A 22,422-nucleotide genomic window follows, 5' to 3' on the forward strand; every position below is an offset into this window, starting at 1 on the left:
TACACAGCGATGTCCTCAAAGGTTATTGGGACCTGAAACACAAACCAGAAACCCTCAGCACCTTCTGCATCACAGAAGAGAGTGTTCTGGGTGTAAATAATTCAGGCACATAACACAGTCCCAGAGCAGGATTACAACTGGAAACCAATTACACTGAGAACCAGGGACACAAAATCTTACTTTGGGGGACTCCTGATCTCTCTCTTTATATTCAGAAGGACCTTAAAGTGCCTTTTTAAGCCCAGGTCTTCTCAGGGTCCTATTAAAGTCAGGGCTGACCCATGTTAAAAAGCTGCAGCAGGGTTTGTACAGAGAGGGCAGGAAGTTGGGGGCAATCTCCTACCTGAGCAGAAGCTCCTGCAGGCATTTTCCTCTCTGCTTTTAGGATTAGAATGAATTGAGAGGTCTTTCTCAGGCTGGGAAAGAGGTGAGTGCTTGCCTCTTGCAATGCAGCTCGGGGGCTGTTACAGGAACGAGATAAAAGGGGCAGAAGCTGAGATTTTGGGTTCGAGGTTTCTAGTTTCCAGGCTTTGATCTGCAAATTAAAGGACAAGAGAAGAAAACACTCCTTTCGTCTCTCTGTATCCAGCATAAAGAAGCTCCTCTTCTTGCTGGGTGCATCCTGATGACATCACATAGGTGGGCGGAGCTTCACACAGCAGAACGGAGCCCGCACCCTTTTCAATATTTATAGCCTCGATTTCATATTTGGACTTTCAAATAAAGTAACAAAAATAATGTTCCCTTCCCTTCTCTAATTAATTTAGTTTTAGATTTCCATTCCACCTTTCATTTCTTGTACACCATTCAAAGCAGATTACAATGAGGATGGGTTAAGAAATGAAATATAAGTAACGGGGTAAATCTTGGTTGAAGGTGATATTCCCTTATTCAATTTATATCAGAACAGGAAGAAATCCAAGAAACCACCAGTGCCGTCAGAGAGGGGGGCAGTGAGTTCTGGAGATCTAGTACCAATCTTGCTAACCTCGCTTATTTCCCGCGAAATTGGGCTTTTTTTTGACCTAGTCCTTCGCGGGTTTTTTTTTTTTTCCATTCGCGGGTTGCTTTTAATTGGGGCGATTTTTCCTGCCAATCGCGGTTTTTTTGGGACTTGGTGGGCGGGATTTGTGCCGTGATGTTGAAGTGATTGGCTGCTGCTGCCGGTGAGGCCTGTCCAGCCTCACCTATTGCAGCAGTAAGCCAATCAGAGTGGTCAACCGGGGGCAGGTGGGCAGACCCAGCAGGGCATTGCAACATCAACAGAATTGCACGTGGGCAGAGTTAGACCCAGCGCGGCATTGCACGTGGGTAGACCTGCGAGGCTAGCACGACGTTGGAACAGGCAACAGAGAAGGAAACTTCTGTGCAGCTGTGGACCTGAATGCTGGAAGGAGTGTAGCACTCAGCTGATTACTACCAGGTATCAGGGAGGGGATGAATGAGTATGTTGGGAGGGGGGCATGAGAGCGCGTGAGGGCCAGAGATATGCTCGGGGGGGGGGGGGGATGAGTGTTTAGGGGCCAGAAATGAGCTTGGTGGGGGCAGGGGAATGAGCGTGTGGGACTGGTGTTAATTTGTTCTACAACACTTGATTTCATCTTTTTTTTTTTTTTTCTCATTTCTTCTCCCTGCAGCAGATGACCTTTGTAAGACATCCTTATTTTGACGACAAGAAAGCTTGTCCATACCTGCTGACTATAGGTAAAAAATAATGTGACATGGAAACTTGTAATGCTATTTTTTTTAATTTGTTCTACACCACTTTTGCTTTAATCTAATTTTGCTTTTTTTTCCTTTTCATTTCTTCTCCTTGCAGAAGATCAACTTTGTAAGAAAGCCTGTCCATACCTACTGTTTCCATCCTTGGCTGCTACTAAATGGTTTTGATCTACTATGGCTAAAGTAAGGAACTGGGCTAAGTATGGTAAAAGGTACTACAAAGCGTGGGACGAGGAATGTGAACTAAAAAGCATGGATTCAGCTTGCTGTCAGCAATGAGAGGAGGGGGGAATGAGCGTGAGGGGACTGAATTTTCAATCTCACGTGCTTTGAGCTTTTTTTGGGGGTGGGGGGGCTTGGCTTTTTGGAAAAAAGTGCTTGTTCTTTCATGAAAACCTGGCAACTCTCTCCGGTACGCCATTTCCCTGAAGGCTCTGGATCACGCTTTATTTAATCATAGTCTTTGGTCAGATGTGGGTTTTGGCTTGATCACTTTTTCTTTTTTTTTTTTGGAGGGCTGAAACCTGCACACCCTGAGATTAGTTGGGGGTTGGAAGTGTAACCGTCTCTAAAAGTCAGTAAGGAGGCCCAGACAACTGATCCGTAAAGATAGACTTTTATTGCCAGCAAGATGCAGCTAAGACAAAGGCTTAGTACAACTGCATGCCCCTCCCCTTCAGGAGCAGACTCTTATGCACTTTACAGTTCTTATCTTTTACACATGCGTTCTAAGCATTGCTGAGCAAGCATATTCCGGCTGAAGGGGCTACTGACCCCCTCCCTAGACACCCTGGAACTTTCGTGAAACTTCTTCCATGTTCTGCAGGAGAGGCTGCTGGGACTTGCAGTTCTGGAAAGGAATTCGCGAGTCTGCAGTAATACAGCCCATCACATAATACATCCATTGTTCTATTCTAGGTTACAGCAGTGAAAGCTTATCAGAGAATAAGAACAGCGAAGCCAAAAAAATGAAAATGTGCAATGTGCTGACAGAGAGTTTCTCAATGTCCTAATTACAGCTGTATTGCAGACTGTAAGTAAACCCGTCATGAAGCAGGGAATTCTGGTACATGAAGTCCTTTGTCAGGTTGAAGCCTTCAGACTCCTTCAGAAGGGCTTTCTTCTTAAACTAATATTTTCTATCAAATAATTAGTTTTCTCAGTTTGGTGGTTTTGGCTCGATTTTCTGGCTCAGTATCTCTCTTCTCATTTTCTGCCCTTGTCTCTATTCCTTCCTCTTGTTTTGTTTTTTTTTTCTGGTGTCCTCCCTCCTTTTCTATTTCAGTTCTTTCTTCCCTTTTTCCCTTCAGCAGAGGATATTTTAATACTTTCTCTTCCTCTTCTTTTTTTTCTTTCCCCTCTTAATCTTTGTACCTTCTCTTTTCACCATTTCTCCTTTCTTCTGCACTCTCTCCTCCATTATCTTCCAAGATTCTTAACTCCTCCTCTTCATATAGAGTCCTCTCTTGCATCTTCTCCCATCCTTGGTCCTCCCTACCTGCTTTTATCATCCTCCTCCCATCTCTGCTATCCCCTCCCCCTTGCTCACATCTTTTGTCCCTCTTTGCTGTCTCCTTACCCTTGTCCTCCCCTTCTCTTGCTCTCTCCTCTCACTGCCTCAGTCAAGTCTTTGTCGTCTTTCCTTTGCCTCCTCCCTTGTCAGTGCAATCACTGTCAGAGCTGAGATTGCTGGGTGGGACCCACAGGGGGAAAGCCTCCCGACAGCTTGCAGCCATTGTTTCTCTTCCTCTAACTGCTGATTGGTTCTGGTTAGCAGAAAGCAGAGTTGCTTACTTGAAACAGGTGTTCTCCTTGGACAGCAGGATGTTAGTCGTCACATGTGGGTGACATCATCAGATGGAGCCCCCACAGAAAACTGGATGGAGGATCGCCTTGTTGGCAAGGCGATCACAAAACGCCTAAAGAGCATATCAGATCACCCGGAGCTCCATTAAGTTTATCTGACACTGCATTTCTTGAGCAGACCAGTGACCTTGGGTGCGGAAGCCTTCCACATGGGCACCTCAAACCAGAAGGGAAACATCCGTGGTGAGCACAGTTTGAGCAGGGGAGGTTTGGAAGGGCACCCCTATCACCAAATTGGATGGATTCTCCCACCACGCCAGGGAGTTCCAAAGTGGTGGAGTAATACGGATGCACACCCGAAGGTCCTGGGACCACAGGGTCCACTGTGCCCTGCGCACGTGCTGTTGAGCAAAGGGAGTAACATGGACAGTCGCAGCCCATGTGCCCCAACAGTCGCAGAATGTCGTACTCCGAGACCTGGCGACTCCGAGAGATCTCTCCCGCCAGGGACACTAAGGTGAGCGCTCTATCCTGGGGCAGAAATGCCCTGGCTTGCATTGTGTTGAACCTGGAACCAGTAAAGTCCAGCTGAGTCAACAGGACAGGCTGGGACTTCGGGTAGTTGACCAGAAACCCCAGGGTCTCCAACACCCGAATGGTGGAGTGCAGGGACCGTAGCGCTCCCTCCTGGGTGGCGCTTCTGATAAGCCAGTCGCCAGGTAAGGAAAAACCTGTAACCGCAGCTTCTGTAGGTAGGCCCCTACCACAGCTAGGCACTTGGTGAAGACTCAGGGTGCAGATGCCAAGCCAAACGGTAGCACCTGATACTGGAAGTGTTCTTCGCCCACCACAAACCGGAAGTATTTCATGTGTTCCCAGGAAATCCCAATATGGGTGTACACCTCTTTTAGGTCGAGGGAGCAAAGCCAGTCCCCCCTTCGCAGGAGAGGAATCAGGGCACCCAGCGAGACCATCTTGAACCTCTCCCGTTTCAGGAATTTGTGCAAGGCCCTCAAGTCCAGAATAAAACTGAGGTCACCATTCCCTTTGGAATCACGAAATATTTGGAGTAGAAGGTACAGAGAAGGGCTACCAAAATGATAAGGGGAATGGAACAGCTCCCCTATGAGGAAAGACTAAAGAGGTTAGGACTTTTCAGCTTGGAGAAGAGATGGCTGAGGGGGGGATATGATAGAGGTGTTTAAAATCATGAGAGGTCTAGAACGGGTAGATGTGAATCGGTTATTTACTCTTTCGGATAGTAGAAAGACTAGAGGGCACTCCATGAAGTTAGCATGGGGCACATTTAAAACTAATCGGAGAAAGTTCTTTTTTACTCAACGCACAATTAAACTCTGGAATTTGTTGCCAGAGGATGTGGTTAGTGCAGTTAGTATAGCTGTGTTTAAAAAAGGATTTTTTCTTGCAGGTTCCCAACTTTTACACTTCCTGAGAACACCCGATATTATGTCTTCCCTTAGACAAGCAAAGACTTTACTAGAGCATTATTGTGAGGACATAGTCAAGAAAAGGGGTACGATCTCCAAACTCTATGCTCTTCTGTTGGGCCCTGAATCAGCATCTTTTCCACACGCCACAGGGTGGGAAAAGGATTTAGGCCGTAAGGCCACCCTTTATCGGTGGAGGACTGGGTGCAGAAATACACGCGCGCTCATGCTCCACCTCCCCGACGGGCCGGGCCAGTGGTGTGCCTGCCGCCGGGACGTGGCAGGATCCCACCTCAGCCAGCACACACTGGCCCTCACCTTCATTGCACCACAGGTTTTCGGGAGGCCCTCCGACTAGCGTGCATGTTAGACTCCTTGGGCCATGTTTCAAGATGGGTCAGCTGGGTCACCGACATCGGTGTGGGCCTCCAAGCCCGGCAGTGCGACGCAGACGGGGCACACTGAGGACAGTCCGCCCCGGTTGACAGTCGCGCCGGGAGCGGGGGGCCCCGTCCCTCTTCCCCTCATCCCGCCTCCCTCTCGAGGGGAAGGAGGGTTTTGGAGGAGGGCGTGGCGGTGGTCATCTCCCTCGGCCCTGGGGGAAATGGTGAAGCTGCTGCAGGGGAGGGGGCTATAACACGCGCCGCTGGATCAGCAAGCCACCTGCCCCCTCTCCCCGAGGCCTTCCCAGCTGACCCAGAGCCAGTTGCGGCGCACTGCCGCAGAGGAAATGCGTCCTGCAGGGGCCGGGGCCATCCGACCTCTTAATGGTTTCACTCCCTCTTGAACTCTCTCTTCAAAGTTCTTTTCAACTTTCCCTTCTGGTACTTGTTGACTATCGGTCTCGTGCCGGTATTTAGCCTTAGATGGAGTTTACCACCCGCTTTGGACTGCATTCCCAAACAACCCGACTCTGAGAAGACCTGGTCTCGGTGTGCCGGGGCCACTACCGGCCTAACACCGTCCATGGGCTGAGCCTCGTCTTGCCCCTATCAACACCACAGGGACCTGTCTACCACCACTGTGCCTGCCTGTCTTGCCCCTATCAATGATGCAAATCACAAAAAATAAGCCTAACTATCCAGAAACCAGAAGTATGAATACAAACAATCTAACAAAGTTTCCAGGTCAATTTTTCAATTTTCACACGCCACATAAATAAGTAGAATTTCTATTATGAAGAAATATGTAGGACCACTACCAACTGGATCTGTATAACAATCAGACCCAACATAGGAGAGGTCACATTGCTTTATTTAATATTTATGAAGTTTTTTTCAAAAACTATTTTGCCACGGGAAAATGAATCTAAAAATTCAAACAAAGCCACAAAAAGCTTTTACGCAAATAATTGCAGTACTTAGCTCAAAACGGGATGAGAGATAGAGTCCCGATGTGATCACGTTTCGGACCACCCAGGTCCTGATTCAGGGGTCAAGTCTTCTGAATCCTTCAATGTAGAGCCTCGAAAATTATTCAAACTGGGGTTTTTTACACAATCTTTCGTTGGCGGTCCGTTTTCGGACATTAGCGAGTCCGAAAACGGACCGCCAACGGACCGCCAACGAAAGATTGGGCTTATGATCTAAGGGATCGATGCGCTATCACGCGTGGAAAAAATGTGCGTCAAAACTGGACGGTCATTTTTTCAATGCGTGCACATCTACCTCTCCTGGGTGTCTGATGCAATAATAAAATGAACTGCTGCACTAAAAAAGGATGTGCTAGGGATGAATTGTGCGTCCCGAACACGTATTTGGCATCAGGCACCCAGTAGACATGGCTTTGTGCAGGTGACAAAAATAGACGCCCAATATGAGTGTTTTATCCCGCGACAGCTAATTTACTGGCACAATATACATGGCCTGGGGCATGTCTATCAGGCATGTATACTGTGCACACAGAATTCATTTTATTCCGTCAAGCCTTTTTTTTTTTTATGATGCTGCTTTCTGTGGTTCCTCCTACTTAGTATCGCGACAGTACTAAGTAGGAGGAACCACAGAAAAGCAATAGTTTTTTTTTGGGGGGGGGGGGGTTTGTAGCGCCCTTGATGCGTGGCAAGACTTTATGCCCGCTCTGGGGCAGGTGTAAAATTTGACATGTTAAAAAGTGTGCGTTTTTTCTTTTGCATCGGGGGGGGGGGGGGGGGGGGGGGGGGTAAAATAGCCTCACCTTCATGGCGTTTACATGTGATGAGCATTGCTAGCTGCACACTTGTTTGGATGTGCGTTTTTGACGCACTGATCACCTTGTTGCATCGGGGGTTAGTCTAGCGCGTCCAAATCGCACGTCCCAACTGCTCCATTAACCTGTGCACTAGGCGGGGCGCACTATATTACGCTGGCAGCTGAAGGCCTGATTTACTAAGGCTTTTCTCCCATTCTGTGTCAATGGGAAAAGTGCTTAGTAATTGAGGCCCTAAGTTTGTACCTGAGGCAATGGAGGTTAAAGTGACTTGCCCAAGGTCCTAAGGAGCAGCAGTATGTGGAGGGGGGGGGGGTGTGTGGTTTCAGTTTTAACCAAAAATCAGAAGCCCTAAATATAATCCTGCTCTGAGACTGTGAATTATATATAGAAAACTCTCTCCCTGCCCTGCCGAGCCCCAGCACTGGGAGGTCTCCTGACGGAGGGGATGCAGAAGGTGCTGAGTGTGTTTTTGGCTTGTGTTTCAGATCCAAGTGACCTTCGAGGACATCGCTGTGTATTTCTCCCAGGAGGAGTGGGAGGGTTTGGAAGAATGGCAGAAGGAGCTTTACAAGGAGGTGATGAAGGAGAATTATGAAGCGCTGTGTTCACTGGGTAAGGGATAAGTTTACATTTTTATCAGAAGACCTGGGACATAATGAAAAAGACAGATTTTATAAAGTAAATTGATATTTAAGCTGAGTATATGACATTTTGGAAATGTTACTCAGAATTTCTGCAACTTTGCCAATTAACACAGGGAGGCAAGACGTGCGCTCGTTCCAAGCCCCCCCCCCCCCCCCCAAATAATACTCACACAACTTAATGGCATTGTAAATAGGCCGCAGTTTATTGAACTACCCGAGCCCGGGTAACATAATGTCATTAACATTGCAAACCGTTCAACGCCTTTTCTCCCCCCCCCCCCCCCCCCCCCCCCGTCCTCTACCACCTCAACCAGTGGTAAAGTTATCATTTCCCACCCTCTTTACTCGCCTCGCCTCCAGCGATGGCAAGCTTAGGCCTAGAGCATTAGTCCCGTCCCCCCCCCCCCACCCCAATTAATCTTACTTCTTCCCCCATTACAGCATGGGCTCGGGATTCCTGCCACCAACAAGGACATAACCCCTTATTATGTCCTTGTTCCCCCACTGCGACATTTACAATCCCCCAATTACCTTTTCCAGCCCTTCCTGCAGGGTCACCTTGAATAGGTCCATACTCTCATCCGATAAGTGGACCCCGTCTTCGCAAAACAACCCCCACGACCAGTCATGTTGCACGCTGAAGTCCCCATTCCAAACCAAACACCGCCACATTTGCTTTTTCATTTTGACCACCCTTCCCCGTTTCCACAAGGCCTGCTCTTTAAATTTCAATCGTACGATCATGTCAGACCAGCCCAGCTTAATACTGGGCCACCTGATCATGACTTTCACCGGGTCCTTTTTTAAGCAAGTCAATAAGTCTTTACAGGACATTGTTCCTATGTCGTTACCGCCCAGGTGGATTAAAACTAGTTGGGCACACCCCACGACTCTATCCTCTCCCGCCAGAAGAGCAAGAGTTCAACCCACCCCCATGCCCCGTCTGTTGAACCAGTCCAGCGTCCATTTCTGTTGATCCAGCTCCAATTGCTCCCCATAGGGCTGTCGCACCGCCCATCTCTGCGCTCGATGCACGAACAAGTGGCCCACAATCCAGGCACAGCCGCTGTACGTACCCCTGCGGTCACTGCAAAAGTAAAATCAACAATTACTATCCTTCACGCCCACCCCACCTTTCGCACTCCCGCTCCCTCCCCCGTACCATTCCTGCCTCCCTTAAGACCTCACGTACCCCCTGAATGCCCGCGACTTCCATCTCCCTATGCCTTTAATCCCTTCCACCGATATCCCCCCTTCTGCCGCCGAAGTGGCTGCCCCTATACGGAAGGAATGCGAGCTGTATGCAGTTGCATCCCAGCCCATCCTCACCACCACCATATGCAACACCCTGTTAAATTGAAATCTAGTTAACGGGGACCCGTTCTCATGCACTAACAATGGGCCGGGGACATCTGGCCTGTGATGCCCCGAACTCCTGCAATGTCCTTACCGGGCACACCCAAGGGCTCACCGCCTGTAACAACTGGATGGACCGCCCCTTCCCCTGTTGATCCGTCTTGGACCTATGCAAAAACAAGGTAACCTGCCCCCAATCCACACGCACGTGCTCTACCCGCAAACCTGTATCCTTGCTCCCCCCCCTCCTGATCGAGCCACCAACTCACTGATCCTCATGGCCCCAAAGAAGGCCAGCGAGAAGGCAACCCGGAATAACAATACCTCATAGTCAGACCAACATACGGCACTCAAATGATTAGTTAAATGCAATAAATCCCCGTAACGTATCGGCTTCCGTCTGTCCCTCGTATAACCCATTCCCCTCCTCCACCCTCCCAGCACCCGCTTCACTACAAAGCTGATTAACGGAATCCCCCATCCCTTCAGTTTCTGAAAAAAGGAAAACCCCGCTACCTGCTCCTCACACCGCCGTCACTGTCTAATCCTGCCGCTTTGCCCACAATATAAACTGTACTATCGACTCATCCGCCACAGGCCCCCCTACCCATCCCTCCCCCTGCAGGAAAGTAGCTACAGTTTTGTATCCCAAAATATACGCCGCCCAGGTGGCCGTCGCCACCGACTGCTGAATCCATCTCCATTCTTCTTCCTCCCCAGGTTCCATAATCGGTCTGGAAATACTTCGGCCACCAGCTTCGCATGAGGTGCCGCTTCTCGAAATACCTTCCATTGAAAACGAGAAAAGAGCATCAGCTATCACATTATGCACTCCCGGAACATGTCTTGCCCTTATGTTCACATTCCCCTCCAAGCATAAAACCACTAACTCCCGCAACAACGCCGATACCCTCGGACAATGAGCCGATAATCTGTTGATGACCTGCACAGCACCCAAGTTGTCACACCAGAAAATTACTCTCGTATTCTGCAACTGAGTCCGCCAAATCGTTAACGCCACCACCATGGGGAATAGTTCCAAGAACGTGGTATTCTTTGTCAGCCCATCCTCAATCCAATCGTCCGGCCATGGCCACGCACACCACTGCCCTTTGAAATAGACACCAAAACCAAAGGCACTCGCCACATTCCAAAAACAACTCTAATTCCTGATTCGATATTTCGTCTTCCGGAATCATGCGCACGCCATTGAACGAATCCAGGAACACTTTCCACACCTCTAAATCCGCCTCGTTACCCTAATATGATGATCCCTGCCCTAACCCCCACTGTGGATGAAGAAAAACGGCGTATAAAAGCTCTTCCCATAGGTATCACCCTACAATCAAAATACAGGGAACCCACTAAGGACGGCGTTTGCTGCAAGGTCACCTTGCTCGCCAGCTCCACCTCTCGCACTAAGATCCGCAATTTAGCCACCTTATCCTGCGGCAGGCGCGAAACCATGGCCACCGAATCCAATTCTATGCCTAGAAAAGTAATCGTGGTAGCAGGACCCTCCGTTTTTCCCGCCGCGATAGGCACCTCCAACCTCCGGGCCACTTCCACAAAACCCTCTAGCAGTAACGAACACTTCCTGGAATCCCCTTTGCCAACAAATAAGAAATCATCCAAGTAATGCAGAAGCTGACTGCAGCCCGTGAATCGCACTGTCACCCAATGCAAAAAAGAGCTAAACGCCTCAAAGTAGGCACACGAAATAGAGCAGCCCATGGGCAAACAACGATCCACAAAGTACTTAGTGAAATGAGAAACCCAATAACGGCACGCTCGCTGGATGGATAGGTAACAAACGGAAAGCTGATTCTATGTCAGCCTTCGCCATCGTCGCTCCCGGCCCCGCATTCCTCACCAAAGATAATGCCTTGTCAAAAGAGGAGTACCTGACCGTACATTTACTTTCAGGTATATAATCATTCACGGACTCCCCTGGTGGGTAAGATAAATTGAGGATGAGTCTGAATTTGCCTAGCTCTTTTTGGGGGATTACCGCTAAAGGCGACAGATGCATGCATGGAAAAGGGGGGGGGAAGGGTCCTCGAATGGCCCCGCCAGTCTACCCATTCGCAATTCTCCGTCCAGCTTATCTTCCGCCTCTTATGCTAGTCTTACCACCGACCTCGCATTCTTCACCCTGCCCCTCATACCCAGGCCCCTTATAAGAATTCTGAAACCCTCTGCAAAACCATTTAAAAAGGAAAGACGCCACCTTACGATCTGGATAGAGCTCCAGCCAAAGCACCAGCTCCTGGAACGCTATCGGGGAAAACGCTTTTTCTAACTGCCAATCAAGGCTTGCCCCCCTTTGTGGGGGCAGCACTTTGGGCCTGACCACACTTGGAGGCTGGGTGGGCACCGTTGCATGTGGAGCATGCATGCTTGAACTTGCAATCCGGGAAAAGGCAAGTTGCCTTGTTGAATCTCCAACAAACATTGTGGCTCCCTGCCAAACGTTCTGCCCCCCTGCCCCCCCTTTTTTCCCCATCCCTGAACCACGAAAGGAGCTACCGCCCACTCCACCACTGTTTATACCCTCATGCCCAGTGACACCCTCCCCTGCTCGTTTAGCATTCCCTGCACTTTTATTGGTCATTTGCGACAACCATAAATTGATATCCTGCGTTCCCCATGACATATGTCTGTTGCCCGCCATCTTATCTCTAAACTTCTCATCATAATTTAGCCATGCCCAACCTTTGTAATCTCGAAAAGCCCCTACTATACTATCTTCATATGCCAGCAAGGCCCCATATTGCTGTGGCTTGTAGTGTCCAACTACGCTCGCTAACCGGAAGAACCCTCTAATCCAGTTCAAAATATTTTTGGACACCTTAAGACCATCTCTCCTACGCTTCTTACTTTTCTTCTTGTCCTTTTTTACTCCCCGCCTGCCCTCGAGAAGTTCAAATATGTTTACATATTTACGTCTCCTAATCCTCTTTCGCAACTTACCCGGCACCCCTTCCCATAACTCAGTCAACGAAGCCAAGGCTGGAAGGCCCATATCCTGTCTTGGACCCTCCCCTTCACATCGCCCAAGTTCGCTCGAATCAGAGGTAGACGACCGCGACGAAGTAGAGCTAGAATCTGAGCTGGATCGCTTGCTGGACTTCTTGCACTTCTTTCCCGCCTCCCCCTGACTATCCCCTTGCACCGTTGAACACTCACCTCTGCCGCTCACACCCCCAGCTGCAACTGCCGCTCCCTGCTCCATCACCAGCAACGCCTGTCCTCTGAACCTGGAAGGCTCCGCTCCACCAATTCCTGACCAGTCTCTCCACTCCTCTGCTTTCGATGTCCCCGGTTGGTCCCACTCCAATGCGGCTGAGGAAACAACGGATAAGCCTCAGTACCTACCGTCCTTCCACTGGAGCTCCATCCATAGTCCGACTCCATCCCCTCGCATCTCCTTCGCTTTACCAGGCACTCTGTCTCCTCGCTGGACACTGTGCCCTTCTGCCTCCCATGCCGTCCACCCACCAAAATCCCCCAACTCTCCTGGATTCCCCGCCCCGCCCGTGTCCATGCTGACCTTTTCCCCGTTTTCCCAGGCCTCCGGTATGTCCCGGGAGCCTACCCTTACCTGTTGCACTGAGCACCATGCTCTTCGGCCTGGTGCCTCGTGCTGCGCTTCCCCTCCCGGTGTGAAGATGGGGTGACTCCCTGCTCCCTCGCCCCTCCGGGAAGGCAGGACCGGAATCAGCCTCCTCTCTCGCACAGCGCTCCTCCCCCTGGAAAGGTGCCTCCACGCCTCTCCCACTACAGCTTGGCAAGGGCGAAATTCCGGGCCCTTGTCCACGATGACCAGCCCTGCACACTGGAGCAGCTCCCATCCTAGCCCCTCTGTAGACCTCGATTCCCCTCCATAAACCCTCCCGCAAGGAAGGGGTTTTTGTTCCTGCAGCCACGCTGCTGCCTCGAACCCCAGCAGCAGTCCTGCTCAACGAAGGGGGTTCTTGTCCCTTAGCAGGAAATGACAGGTCTAGAGGCAAATAGGCCTCCTCACAACCCGGGAGGAATGGGGAAGACCAAGACAACGGCGGGGCCTCCGCCCTGCTCTCGCCTGAGCTGGACCCCGAGGGGGTACACCTTATCGCACTCGCCTCCTCCTACGGCCTTTTCCTTCCTAAAGCTACCAATGTCTGTCCTGCAGCGCTGCTTCGACTGCCGCTGGTGAATCCAGCGCTTCGACCCCTCCCCGTCCTCACCGCCTTCTCTCTGCCTCTGCGCAGCATGGCCTAGCACACGCTCTCGGCCGCCTGCCCAGGAAGAACACCGCTCGCTGGCGCACGTGCCTACAGCTGCGATCCTGAGGTGAAATATTCGAATATCCTAACTACAAACTGGCTGGGTAACTGACCAAATGGTTGTCCCCGCACCGGGGAACAGCAAAAAAACCAGTACACGCTCGCCTCGCTGCGACCGACCCCTATCTATGCAAGCCAGCTGCAACTGCGTCACCGATTCGCACTGCAACCAATACCATAGCCACGGTTTGAACAGGCACGCACTGCCGTTGACGTCCTCTAGCTCATCCCATGCTCTTGGCGCGCCCCATATCCTAACCCCGCCCCCGCCCCGCACCCCCACTTTTCTGCTTTTGTCTCTCCGTGAGCTTTTCCCTGGTTATGATCTTCGTGAGGAGACAAGGATGACCCTCGGATTATATATTCTAAATTTTGATGCAGAATCTAACCTGAGCTGTTACAACAAACTGGATGTTACAAGGCAGTGTCGGGGGGTTATAGTGAGAGTAAACATAGAAATGACGGCAGAAGAAGACCAAACGGCCCATCCAGTCTGCCCAGCAAGCTTCCCCCACCCCTTCTCTCACACTTACCTGCTTCTATTAGCTCTTGGTTCTAATTCCCCTCCACCCCCGCCATTAATGCAGAGAGCGATGATGGAGCTGCATCCAAGTGAAATATCTAGCTTGATTAGTTAGAGGTAGTAGGGGTAGTAACCGCCGCAATAAGCAAGCTACACCCACGCTTATTTGTTTCTACCCAGATTATGTTATACAGCCCTTATTGGTTGTTTATCTTCTCCCCTGCCGTTGAAGCAGGGAGCTATGCTGGATATGCGTGAGGTATCAGTTTTTTTCTTCTCCCCTGCCGTTGAAGCAGAGAGCTATGCTGGATATGCGTCGAGAGTGAAGTATCAGGTACATTTGGTTTGGGGTAGTAACCGCCGTAACAAGCCAGCTACTCCCCGCTTTGTGAGTGCGAACCCTTTTTTCTTCTCCCCTGCCGTTTAAGCAGAGAGCTCTGCTGGATGTGTGAAGTAACAGTTTTTCTTCTCCCCTGCTGTTGAAGCAGAGAACTATGCTGGATATGCATTGAAAGTGAAGTATAAGAATGGAGTGATCAAGCTAGTTGAAAGGCATCAGGAATAGAGGAAGGTGGAGGTAGTAATTTGGATATTTGGTTTGGGGTAGTAACCGCCGTAACAAGCCAGCTACTCCCGTCTTTGTGAGTGCAAATCCTTTTTTCCACATTTCCTCTTGCTGTTGAAGCTTAGAGTGATGTTGGAGTCACAGTAACCATGTGTATGTTTATTTAATAAGGGTATTGTCTCCAGACAGTAGCCATCATTCTGGCGAGTCACCCACTCTTCATTGGCGGCCTCTTGACTTTATGGATCCACAGTGTTTATCCCACGCCCCTTTGAAGTCCTTCACAGTTCTGGTCTTCACCACTTCCTCCGGAAGGGCATTCCAGGCATCCACCACCCTCTCCGTGAAGAAATACTTCCTGACATTGTCACCCGGGGCTGTGTTGGGGGGGGGGGGGGGGTTATAGTGAGGGTAGAATGGATGTCACACGATGCTGTGTCGGGGGTTATATGGGGGGAGAATGGATGTCACACGGGGCTCTGTCGGGGGGTTATAGTGAGGGGAGAATGGATGTCACACGGGGCTGTGTCGGGGGGTTATAGTGAGGGGAGAATGGATGTCACACGGGGCTCTGTCGGGGGGTTATAGTGAGGGGAGAATGGATGTCACACGGGGCTGTGTCGGGGGGTTATAGTGAGGGGAGAATGGATGTCACACGGGGCTGTGTCGGGGGGTAATAGTGAGGGTAGAATGGATGTCACACGGGGCTGTGTCGGGGGGTAATAGTGAGGGTAGAATGGATGTCACACGGAGCGCACCATTTAGCCAATGTTTGACTGCGCGTTTTATACGTGCTATTATTACTCCTTATACTCAGGCCAATACAGAACAGTGCCCTCAGCTGAGCGCACTGTTAGCCCCCGTTTGGCTGCGTGGTTTAGACACGCTATTTTACCCCTTATACTGATGGGGTAATAGCGCTGGACAAAGCGCAGCCAACCCCCCCCCGAAACTAATAGCGCTCATCACAGAAGGCACCGGGCAAGGGTACAGAAAAGCAGAAAAAACTGCTTTTCTGTACACCCTCCGACTTAATAGCATAGCGATATTAAGTCGGAGGCCCCAAAAATTAAAAAAAACCAAAACTTCTTTTAAAATAAAAAAATTAATAAATCTGCCCGCCTGCACACGGGTTGGAAAACGGATGCTCACTTTTTTCCAGCGTCCGTTTTCCGAACCCGTGGTTGTCGGGCGAGGTGCCTGGGCGGGCGTCGGGAGAGCGGGCGCTCAACACGTGGGAAGAGGAACGTGAACTAAAAGCATGGATTTCAGCCTGTTTTCAGCAATGAGAGTAAGGGTATGTGCAAATTTTTGTAGGTGTGACATTTGTGCACATCACGCAGACCTTCTGCAACCTGCTAAGACAGAGAAACAAGCAAAACGTTCAGCTTTTCAATTTCATGTGTTTTGGGCTTTTTTTTTTGGGCTTGTTTTGGAAAAAAGTGCTTGTTCTTTCATGAAAACCTGGCATCCCTGGCGGACCCTATCCCACGCACAAGCACAGTGTTAGGAAAATGACAGCAAGAAGACAAAAAAAATTTACCTTAAAGAAGATCGAGCCCCGCTCTCCTGTGGTGATACCTAAGGGTCCCTCCCCCAGTTGAGAATTTCTGAGGTGATCTCCAATATCCCTCAGAGGGGAGCCTTGGTCTGGTAGCCGGTTCCCGGCGTGGACTTAGCCCCCAGAGTGGCTGAAAGGCAGCGGGTGCAGAATCGAGCGCAGCGGTGAAAGTAAAGCCCTCTCCCCCCCCCCCCGCAGCTGGAGACCGGCACACGAGCGGTAAGCGGGGAGACCAGGTAAGAAGAAAAGTTTAAATTTCAGGTCTCCAGAGCTCGGATTGCCGTACCGATTCCTTCTTCCGGCGAGGTCAAAAGGGAGCACCGATCGGGTCGAGCAGCCTCGGTTGGGCTATGTCCTGATCCGGTGCAAGGGTCCGCACACGTGGAGACCCTCGGAGGGGGCGGGGGGGAGGAGCCATCTTGCAGGTGGGGAATGTCGGCACCATCTTCCCTTCTCGTCTGTGGCGGTACGCGCAGGGCAAGCTGGGCGGCCAATGCGCATAACTTGTGCGCATCCCAGACCAGATGCGTGCATAGCTGAACGCACAGGAGTGCGCACAACTGGGCTGTGCGCATAACTGCAGCCGCACACAAATGCACGCGCGCATTGAAGTTCGTTACCTGTGCGCCTAGAGATAGAAGCGGTGGCAGCGGCGTCCAGGAAGGCCAGAAGATACTCTCTTTGCACAGCGTGCCACATAAGAGCCGCGCAACCTGAACTGGAGTCCTGCCTGTGTCAACATTGCGAAGAAGGCCGGGGGGGACGGGGGGGGGGACCAAAGCCTGGTTCTTCACTGTCTGAGGACAGGTCCAGAACTACTACATACGATAGCTCCCCGACTTATGCAACTCCAAGATGGCTTCTCCACAGGAGGGCACCTCAGGGGCCCCTACTCCGACTCCCCCTGGGATTAACATGGACCCAGGGAACTTCTCCTGGTTAGAAGTTTTCCTGGGGCTGCAAGCCTTTATACAGGCACAATCAGCCCCGGCTGCAACACAGGCTCAATCCCTGCCGGAAGCACAAAATCCTCCCGGCCTCACTCGAATGCCTCGCCTAACTAGGAGTCTCCCTGACAGGGACCTGGATACCTTTGATGATGACGACTCCCTGGAAAAAAGGAGAAATCCTTCCAGGCCGGGAACCATACTGAACCATGCTTCATTTCTTCCACAAGGATGAATTACCAGCTCTTGTTTCCCAGACTCTGAGGATTCCAGGCACGGACCCCATGGCAGAACAAAAGAAGAACCCCATCTTCGTGTCCCTTCATGCTACTTCCTGATGATGGAAGCCATCCAGAAACTGATTGACCTGGAGTGGGATACCCAGGAGGCCAGCTTTAAAGAAGAGCGGGCCTTGGAAGCCTTATACCCTCTGGAACCAGCAGCCAATGAATGCCTGCGCTTTCCAAAAGGGGACACCGTGGTCTGTGCTGTCTCAAAGCGAACAACTATTCCCATTGAGGAAGGGGCTGCATTGAAGGATACTCAGGATAGACGATTGGAATCCATTCTTAAGCAGGCCTTCGACGCAACAGCAATGACACTGCAGATTGCTTCCTGCTGCACACTGGTGGCACGTTCCTGCTTGCTCTTCTCGAGAGAGGCAAATAACTCCGGAACATATACCGACGAGACGATGGAGCCTGCAGCAGCCTTCCTCACAGATGCAAGCTCAGACCTAGTGCGTACCTCAGCCAGAGGAGTAGCCTCGGTAGTGGCAGCCAGAAGACAGTTATGGCTGCAGAATTGGTCTGCTGACTCGACCTCTAAAGTGAAGCTCACAAGAATACTCTTTAAAGGATCTCTCTTATTTGGAAGTGAATTGGAAATGTTAGCCAGCAAGTGGGGCAAATCCCCAGTGCCTCAGCTACCGGAAGATATTGGTAAAAGATCCCAGTGCCCCTCCCCCAGAAGAACCAGGGGTGGAGGCTCGCAGTGCTTTAGACCCTACAGGAACTCACAGTTCCAAGCACCTCGGCCTTCCGAAAGGTCCCAGTCCTTTCGGAACCAACAGACCAAGCGAGGAACAGGCCTGGGGGCAGGCTCCAGCCGTGCTCCCCAATGAGAAGGGGCCAACCCATCCACGGGAAGAGGAAATAGGGGGTCAACTTTCCCTCTTCTACCAAAGATGGGTCGAGATCACGTCGGACAAATGGGTGCTAAACATCATTCAAGAAGGTTATTCTCTGGAGTTCCGTAGCATCCCTCAGGACAAATTTATGATATCACCCTGCCACTCCCAAACCAAGAGACTGGCAGTGGAAGCTACTCTGACAAGATTACTCAGTCTGAAGGCAATAACTCCAGTTCCTACGCCCCAACAAAATACGGGGCGCTATTCCATCTATTTTATCGTTCCCAAGAAGGAAGGATCATTCCGACCCATTTTGGACCTCAAGAACATCAACAGTCATCTGCGGATACTACACTTCAGCACGGAGACTCTTCGCTCCATAATTGCAATACAACCAGGAGAGTTCCTGACCTCCCTGGACCTCTCCGAAGCCTACCTTCACATTCCAGTCCATCAAGAGCACCCGCATTTTCTACGCTTTGCGATATTGGGTCACCATTACCAGTTCCGAGTGCTACCCTTCAGCCTAGCAACCACCCCCAGAACATTCTCCAAAATTATGGTGGTTGTGGCGGCAACACTGAGGAAGGAAGGGATCTTGGTACACCCTTACCTAGACGACTAGTTGATCAGGGCAGAGTCTTCGAAAGAGAGCCGGCAGGTGACCAGCAGAGTCAAGAACCTGCTGCAGGAGCTCGGTTGGTTCGTGAACAAGGCCAAGAGCAGTCTGCAGCCCTCTCAGTCTCTAGAGTACCTGGGGGCCTGTTTCAACACCAAAAAGAACAGAGTCTTCCTCCCTCCCCTGAGGAGAAGGAAGCTGATGGAACAATTACAACGATTGATGACCAAAGCATGTCCCAAGGTATGGGACTAAATTTAAGTCCTAGGCCTCATGTCATCAACCCTGGAGTTCGTTCCATGGGCAAGGGTCACATGCGACCACTCCAGCGCTCCTTACTGTCACACTGGAACCCACTGTCCCAGGACTACTCAATTCGCCTCCTATTACAAGCAGAGGTACATTCTCAGCTTCAGTGGTGGCTACAGGAAGACCATCTAAGCAGAGGAGTAAACCTATCCCCACCGAACTGGATCTTGCTTACCACGGAATCGAGCCTGCGAGGGTGGGGAGCCCACTGTCGGGAACTGGCGGCCCAGGGACAATGGAGCAAGGAAGAGGCGGGATGGAACATAAACCGCCTGGAAGCTCGAGCAGTCAGAATAGCTTGCTTGCGATTCAGCCACAGACTCCGAGGCAAAGCGATTTGAGTAATGTTGGACAACGCCACAACGGTGGCCTATGTCAACCGCTAGGGAGGAACCAGGAGCCAGCAGGTGTCTCTGGAGATAGATCCTCTCATGGCATGGGTGGAGATAAACCTACAAGGGGAGGAGGAAGTGACGTCAGCCGAAGAGATGGCTGCTTAACCCACGAGCTCCCGGGAACTTCCCCCTAAAAAGCTATTTTTAGCGCGACAAACCAAGCACAAATATTACAAAACGGTAGCGATTATTGCTGGCTAACATCAGAGATGGCTGCGAAGCGAAAATCCGTCGATTTTCAATGCTTTTCGTACAAGAAGACGGGAGGGGCAGAGGCAGAGGCCCAGATAAAGAGTGCGGTCCTGGAAGCGCTATCGGATTCAGCAGAAGGAGCGGATGAATTTAACATTACCTCCGACGTGGTGCCTACTCGATCCGAGTTCCGAGAATGGTTTTGTAGCATTCGACAAGATTTAAAAAGTTATAAAAAAGAAATCCGCGAAATGATGGATGATTTCCACGAGGAGTTGAACGCAATGGGACGACGAGTCAATGAATATGAGGGCAGAATGGACGACCAAGCTGAGGCAACTAAACAACTTCAAGAAATTTGTACCGAGTTGCAGGGAGAAAATGCAGCCATGAGGGCCAAAATGGCCGACCTAGAGAACAGAGCTCGGCGGGGAAACCTTCGTTTCCGGGGTTTCGCAGAGAATCCTAGCAACACTAACTGTGAGCTTTTGATTACCCGTTTTGCCCTTACCTATTACATAATGAAAGCCAAGCAAACCCGCAGGAGGCAGAAGAGATAAAGCTTGACAGAGCGCTGCGCCCGCCGAGAGCAAATGCTCCCAGAGACATAATCGTCTGCTTCCATAACTACTCCCAAAAGGAGAAAATAGCCAATGCAGCACGAAAGCAGTTAAAATGGATGTGGGAGAACCAGGAAATATCTATCTTTGCTGACCTCTCTCAAGCAACGTTGCAGAATCGCTTTGAGTTCAGGGAGGTCACACAGTTTCTTAGGAGCGAGAATATTAAATATCGCTGGTTGCATCCTTTTGGACTTACTTTTACATGGGAAGGGAAGACCTCACAGATGCAAACGGTGGCGGAGGCGACTCTACTTTTGAAGGACAAAGGATTTCATCCTACAGCAATAGCAGTTGCCCCCACCCGAAAGGTTAACTCCCAGGAGCAGCCTCCAAGATGGCAGAGAGCTACCACTAGAAATAGCAGGCTGAAGAGGAATTCAGATGCTGCTAAACAAGCTGAAGGGAAAACCTGAGGGGAATTGCTTGGGCTTTTATAAGCTGGTTATAGTCCTGAAGTCATTGATTCTGGTTTAGAGCTTTAACTCACAGGAGTCAGTAAGCATAAGATGTTCAGATGTTTAATAAGGTTTATACGTTATGCACATGTTTAAGTTTGCAGAATACAGGTTTGTCAATATCTTTTAACATGATAAATGGGAAGGGGGGAGCGCAGTTAGTTATAATCTTCCTCCATAAGTAAAGAGAGTATGGATCTACAGGGTGGTGGAAAGAGGACCGTTAGATGATCGAGGGGTTAAAGGGGCACTTAGAGAAGATATGGCCATCGCGGAAAGATTAAATGATTTCTTTGCTTCGGTGTTTACTGAAGAGGATGTTGGGGAGGTACCCGTAATGGAGAAGGTTTTCATAGGTAATGATTCAGATGGACTGAATCAAATCACGGTGAACCTAGAAGATGTGGTAGGCCTGATTGACAAACTGAAGAGTAGTAAATCACCTGGACCGGATGGTATACATCCCAGAGTTCTGAAGGAACTAAAAAATGAAATTTCAGACCTATTAGTAAAAATTTGTAACTTATCATTAAAATCATCCATTGTACCTGAAGACTGGAGGATAGCAAATGTAACCCCAATATTTAAAAAGGGCTCCAGGGGCGATCCGGGAAACTACAGACCAGTTAGCCTGACTTCAGTGCCAGGAAAAATAGTGGAAAGTGTTCTAAACATCAAAATCACAGAACATATAGAAAGACATGGTTTAATGGAACAAAGTCAACATGGCTTTACCCAGGGCAAGTCTTGCCTCACAAATCTGCTTCACTTTTTTGAAGGAGTTAATAAACATGTGGATAAAGGTGAACCGATAGATATAGTATACTTGGATTTTCAGAAGGCGTTTGACAAAGTTCCTCATGAGAGGCTTCTAGGAAAAGTAAAAAGTCATGGGATAGGTGGCGATGTCCTTTCATGGATTGCAAACTGGCTAAAAGACAGGAAACAGAGAGTAGGATTGAATGGGCAATTTTCTCAATGGAAGGGAGTGGACAGTGGAGTGCCTCAGGGATCTGTATTGGGACCCTTACTGTTCAATATATTTATAAATGATCTGGAAAGAAATACGACGAGTGAAATAATCAAATTTGCAGATGACACAAAATTGTTCAGAGTAGTTAAATCACAAGAAGATTGTGATAAATTGCAGGAAGACCTTGTGAGACTGGAAAATTGGGCATCCAAATGGCAGATGAAATTTAATGTGGATAAGTGCAAGGTGATGCATATAGGGAAAAATAACCCATGCTATAATTACACAATGTTGGGTTCCACATTAGGTGCCACAACCCAAGAAAGAGATCTAGGTGTCATAGTGGATAACACATTGAAATCGTCGGTTCAGTGTGCTGCGGCAGTCAAAAAAGCAAACAGAATGTTGGGAATTATTAGAAAAGGAATGATGAATAAAACGGAAAATGTCATAATGCCTCTGTATCGCTCCATGGTGAGACCGCACCTTGAATACTGTGTACAATTCTGGTCGCCGCATCTCAAAAAAGATATAATTGCGATGGAGAAGGTACAGAGAAGGGCTACCAAAATGATAAGGGGAATGGAACAACTCCCCTATGAGGAAAGACTAAAGAGGTTAGGACTTTTCAGCT

General features: G+C 49.8%; 1 protein-coding gene across 2 annotated transcripts in view; it reads right to left on the reverse strand.

Moving 5' to 3' along the window:
• The window catches only part of LOC115083857 (zinc finger protein 271-like), a 634,158-nt gene that overhangs the window by 424,042 nt on the left and 187,694 nt on the right, over nt 1-22,422 (reverse strand). The window contains exon 1 of one of the 2 annotated variants that reach the window (XM_029587895.1): nt 344-1,014. The exons of the other annotated variant lie outside the window; for it this stretch is intronic. Coding sequence (XP_029443755.1) covers nt 344-592 — 249 coding nt within the window. The 5' untranslated portion in view covers nt 593-1,014. Of the gene's footprint in view, nt 1-343; nt 1,015-22,422 lie in introns of those variants that run through there. 2 annotated transcript variants of the gene reach the window in all.

The sequence above is a fragment of the Rhinatrema bivittatum genome, chromosome 2 (genome assembly GCF_901001135.1).
Source record: "Rhinatrema bivittatum chromosome 2, aRhiBiv1.1, whole genome shotgun sequence".
Classification (NCBI taxonomy): Eukaryota; Metazoa; Chordata; class Amphibia; order Gymnophiona; family Rhinatrematidae; genus Rhinatrema; species Rhinatrema bivittatum.